General features: G+C 31.5%; 2 protein-coding genes across 2 annotated transcripts; one reads left to right on the top strand and one right to left on the bottom strand.

The window, feature by feature from the left end:
* Window positions 1-712: 712 nt before the first annotated feature.
* LOC108721871 (uncharacterized) lies at window positions 713-1,999 on the top strand. The gene is made up of 4 exons (XM_018446654.1): window positions 713-778; window positions 876-956; window positions 1,056-1,259; window positions 1,481-1,999. Exons 1-4 carry the CDS (start codon window positions 713-715, stop codon window positions 1,997-1,999), a joined length of 870 nt encoding a protein of 289 aa, XP_018302156.1.
* Window positions 2,000-2,913: 914 nt separating this feature from the next.
* LOC108721870 (putative nuclease HARBI1) lies at window positions 2,914-3,951 on the bottom strand. Its single transcript, XM_018446653.1, has 4 exons — window positions 3,880-3,951; window positions 3,646-3,790; window positions 3,185-3,379; window positions 2,914-3,098 (listed from the first exon to the last, which is right to left on the bottom strand). The coding sequence occupies exons 1-4, from the start codon at window positions 3,883-3,885 to the stop codon at window positions 2,914-2,916; spliced, it is 531 nt and encodes a 176-aa protein (XP_018302155.1). The 5' UTR covers window positions 3,886-3,951.
* Between the last annotated feature and the right edge of the window lie 1,273 nt (window positions 3,952-5,224).

Genomic DNA, 5,224 nt, shown 5'->3' with positions numbered 1-5,224 from the left:
AACCACTAAGTCTCTTACATGTCCTACAATAATAGTTTTATGTAAATTACGATGTATGATGAGACGCTCGTATAGTGACAAATCGATTCAACTCACAATAATTTTATTAATATTAACGATAAAAAACTGAAATCACATAACACAATATTAATATAACATAAAGGCATGTAACAGAGTAGTTACAGGAATATTACTCTGACTCTTATTTTTTCTGATTTCTGCGGAGTAAATCCCAGCCGCCGCATATATATATATATATATGTATCAGATTTATCCTATATATTAAAAAGGGTTGGATAGTGAATACAATCCTGGGCATCGATTACGTATTTTTCGGTGACATCGTTCACTTTTAGATTTTCACCGGTGGCCATCTCACGGTTTCACCATTTGTTATTTTCACTGTGATCACCTAGCGAAAGAAATGATTAGTGACATAACTAGAAGTAGTGAAGACTTATTCACATGAAAATATTCCAAAAATCATACTGAAGACAACTTCAAGACTCTAAACATAACCTTAATACCTAATAATACAGAATACTCAGTGGCAATAAGAAAGACAGTTACTAACAATTGTAAGTTGCAACAATTGACTTATTAATTATAATACGTAAATTTTTATATTTGAAAAATTTCTCGAATTTAGTATATGTATTTTAGTTAAAAAATGAATGTTACATATAAGCAAAGAGAAATTTTATTAACGTACATGGAATCCCATCGTGAATTATTACAAGGACGATTAAGCAGGAAATCGGAAAGCCGCAGGACAATGGTATTATTATTAATGCACAATGTGTGTTATATGAAAAATATGCTTTATTTAAATATTGGGATATATATATGTAATAGGTAATGAATTTGTTTCACAGAAAGATATGTGGGATGACCTAGCGAACATTTTGAATAGTTCTGCCGAGGGTCCCAAAAAGAATTCTGAAGAATGGAGAAAAGTAAGAGTTATTGAAAAAAGTTTTACTACTTATTTTTTCAATTTTTGTCATTTTTTTAATTATCTAATATCCATAATGTAATTGCTTGTTTTATAATAGAGCTGGAATGACTGGCGAATGAATGTTCTTAAAAAGGAGACGAAAAGAAGAAATCATTCGAAGAGTACAGGTGGTGGTTCTCCTATGAAAATTAACTTCACTGACATCGAAGAAAAGCTGTTGGAGTTATTGACACCCGAAGCTGCCGGAATTGAGAATGTGCCTCAGGGAGGAATTCCTTTAAAGAAGCCACGCAGCGAGCAGGTATTCCGTTACAAAATTATACTATGTTATAGGTAATATATCAGCACATTATCTTTCAGCAACATTTTTTAAATGAAGAATTTTTTATTTCAAAAGGAATTAGAATTTACAGTAGTTGTTATAGTATTATGTTTATGATACTTTATTTAAAAAATATGTTGATGATACTTTATTTTAAAAACATGAAAAATATTAAGAATGAAAAATTTATTATTCTGCAGAGTATTATGAAGGATTCACATAGACATTTACAATCAACAAGTGTGTGGGAATTGGGGAATACGTCTGTTGAAACACAACCGCTTCAAAATATTCAAAGTGATGAGCTGCAATTTATCGAAGATTATGAGCCTGTATCCAACGAAGGAGTCTACACATCAAGTTTTGCAGATAAAAATAAACATTCAATCGTAGAAACTATAAATTGCAACTCAGAAAATGAAACTGATAAGGAGAATATAAATGCTATAAAATCTAAATCACTTATGAAAAAACGAAAAATAATATCACCTGTACCTGTACCTTCGCATACCACTTTTCCATCAAAATCTCTTAGTGGTATGTCCACACAAATGTTAAAAGTGCAAGAAGAAACATTGTTATTAAAACAACAAGAGTTACAAGCTAAACGGGATATGCTTGCAACCCAACAAAAAATATTACAAGAAATGAGGAACATGAACTCAAACATACAGGTTCTGTTTGAAAATTTGTTTTCCTCAGTGTCACAAAATGAATAAAACGCACAGTACGGTGCTGATACGAATCAAAAAGACTGCAATACATTCTACATATATGTGATTTATTTAGAAATATACTATACGAGCTGTAATGCGTGGTCTACAATAGAAGTCGTAGCGGTCGTAGGGTCTTAAGTCGTAGAAAATTAACCAATCGCAATCGAATATGAGAAGAATAATCGACTATGATTGGTCAATTTTCTACGACTTAAGACCCTACGACTGCTACGACTTCTATTGTAGATCCCGCATAACTTTGTATGAGTGTTGTTAAAATTGCTATCGCAGGATTCTTATAAAAATTCAGTTAGAGTTCTTATTTTTTTCTTTTGATAACTCTTTTTGATTAGGGGAAAGATGTTACTGAGAAGATATTAAAGATATTCTTGATAAATGTTGCATAAATATTAAAATAATCTTTGTGTTGATTAATTTTAAAAATTTTATTTTTATTTTTAAAAATATATTAAAAAACATGTATCTTTTATTTATATTTTTTATATGTACGTAAGTTACATTTATTCTAAGACTGTTACGTAACAATGTGATAACTGTATGTTTTAAATGAGGTTTATATATTTATATAATAAGAAAAATTTAAACTTAATATTAGATAATAAAAAGAAATACCAAAAGAATACCAAAGCTAAAACAGTTTTAATATTTTTTAATACTTTGTTTATATTTTCTGAAAATGTATCAGTCGACTAAATAACGTTCAATTAATGGGAAGTTTAATAAACAATTAAAAATGTAATTACATTTTATTTCTTTTCTCATTTACACTATTTTGTAAATGTTACACCTTTGCAGTTTGTATTCGACAATAAAAAAAATTTGAATTTTCGTTTACAGATGAATACACAGCCATTGAAAATTAAAAGTAAAATAACTAAAATAATTTCAACGATAAACTACGTGAAGTATCGATGTATTAATACTTCCCGAACTTCCTGTCCTGCTCGACCTCTACCGTTATTAATGTTTTGTAAAAAATCTTCACCTTCTTGGTCTATATCATCGACATATAAATCAGGTTCGGGGACATTATATGTCTTTGCAATATTGTGCAAAACGCAAGCAGCATTCACTATTAATGCTGGAAGAGGCACAAACAAAAATTATATCACTTATCTTGTTAATAATTTGTATAGTAATTTCTATTTTTTAGTAATGGTTGGATACCTGCAAACTCTGGTTTGTAATGTAGTGCTCGTTCTTTTCTTAAGCACCTCCACCGACCTTTAAGCACTCCGATGCAACGTTCAATCTCGCTGCGGGCTTTAACATGCACGTCGGTATATCTAGCAGGAGGTGTACCAACGGGTTGATTTAACATTGGAGTTAACAAATACGGGAGTAGTGGGTATCCAGAATCACCTATTAAGATAAGAGTAGCAATGCATATTATTTTAATCGTGAGAATTTTTAAGAACTTAATAATTTCATAAATTTTTTTACAAAATGAGTTATAATAAATATAATTGTTTATTTTTACTACTATGAATATGCACTAATATTGCATTACATACAAACATTATTATTGTGCAAAGTTGTGATATGCAAAAATTTAATATTTATTAAGAGTAGTTTTAAGTATAAAAAATATTGAATTATATTTATATAAATTATGATAAAATATATACCAATCAACCATGTTCCTGTTCTGCCATTTCTGTGCTCTTGTTCTAAATGATGGGAGACAACCGATGCATTCCATATGCGTGAGTCATGAGTCCGTCCACCGTGGCCTGCATTAACAGCTAGAATTTTTTGGTTACCATCGCAAATCTGAAATTAACAATTTCTCTATTCATGCTTGTCTAATCTGAATGCACACACTATTTGTATAGTTTCTGCAAAGTATATTATATACATACAAGCATTACATTCAAAGAGTGGTATAACTTCCTATTAATATATAAGTGTTCTCGCAGTATTTCTGGTGGCCATATCGCAATATGAGTCCCATCAATAGCACCAATTACTCCAGGAAATCGGTACTTGTCCCAAAACTGCTTTTTGACGGCTTTAATGTCCTGCTCATCTATTGGAAACTTGATCCACTGGTCCAATATTTGATTTAGAGCTTCTACTACTATGTGAACTGTTCCACTTACGGACGCTTGAGACATACATGACAAGAAATCCTGTCCTACTCTTCTTTGGTATGAGCCCGAAGCTATGAAATTTAAAGTTGCTAAAACCTAAAAGTATAAATAATGTAAAAATTATACTGAAATCATTTTTAACGAACGTTAATTCTTTATTATTTAATATAATAATACACGTGAGTCACACCTTTAATTCTAGAGGTATTGCAGTTGAGCGTTGTTCTTGTGGCACATAAGGTCTTAAATTATTGCATAAATCTAGTGCACATTCTTTGCTTAACCTGCAAATATAGAAAACTCATACAAAATAGATTTCAATTAAACGTAAATGTTTATATGTATAAGGAAATAATCTTTTCTTAAATGCTCATTATTAATATAAATACTAAGGCGTTAATGCATTATGTACAATTTCATATATTTTGTTTTAATTTGACATGCATACATACATACCTATATAACTGGAGGAACTGAGTTTCAGGCACACTGAATGGATCCGAAGCATCCCGTAAATATCTGCGCATTAGTTTTAATCTTCGCCTTTCTTCTACTGCTAGATTAAAAACCCAAAAAACTGCGGCCATTTTATCAATTAATATGCTATGTAGGTTATAAAGTGACAAAAATAACACTAGATTTTCACCGTTTAACCATCTCGGCTGATGGTGAAAAATTTCACGCTAAATATCTCACGTCTTCACCGGAATCTGGAGACACGGTAGTGTCTCGGCGCTAAGCCAAGCGCAGCGACACTGCCGTGGATACTTTACGCGAGCCGGCGAGTTGCGGCAGATTGAGATTATCAGATCTCAATAACGGCTGACCTGATCGAGTTCTATATACGCTCAATCGATAGATTGACACCGTTTAGATTGTATAATAAAAGTGCTTTTATTTTTTTCCTACGTGCCCTACAAGCGGAGATATTGCGACGCAAAGTCCGGATCTGTCACTTTTCATATTTCAGATTCAGATACGTCGTTCTTCTTCTTATTATTATTATTGTCATTACTGTCGTCGACCAGGAAAAATGTACGTCTCATTTTTTCGATAATAGATGGCTCTTGACTTAACCAAGCGATGGCAGCATTGCACATTCGAACGTGATCAA

The sequence above is a fragment of the Mycetomoellerius zeteki genome, unplaced genomic scaffold (genome assembly GCF_001594055.1).
Source record: "Mycetomoellerius zeteki isolate Tzet28-1 unplaced genomic scaffold, Tzet1.0 scaffold1866, whole genome shotgun sequence".
Taxonomy (NCBI): Eukaryota; Metazoa; Arthropoda; class Insecta; order Hymenoptera; family Formicidae; genus Mycetomoellerius; species Mycetomoellerius zeteki.
Note: the sequence above shows the minus strand (reverse complement) of the source record. Positions and strands in the feature narration are given on the sequence as shown.

Coding starts and splice junctions, on each gene's coding strand:
- LOC108721870 (XM_018446653.1), bottom strand. Junction 3,380..3,645: donor AACAGGAACATGGTTGATTG/GTATATATTTTA, acceptor TTATCTTAATAG/GTGATTCTGGATACCCACTA. Junction 3,099..3,184: donor TTACAAACCAGAGTTTGCAG/GTATCCAACCAT, acceptor TGCCTCTTCCAG/CATTAATAGTGAATGCTGCT.
- LOC108721871 (XM_018446654.1), top strand. CDS start 713: ATGGAATCCCATCGTGAATTATTACAAGGACGATTAAGCAGGAAATCG. Junction 779..875: donor CGGAAAGCCGCAGGACAATG/GTATTATTATTA, acceptor TTTGTTTCACAG/AAAGATATGTGGGATGACCT. Junction 957..1,055: donor ATTCTGAAGAATGGAGAAAA/GTAAGAGTTATT, acceptor GTTTTATAATAG/AGCTGGAATGACTGGCGAAT.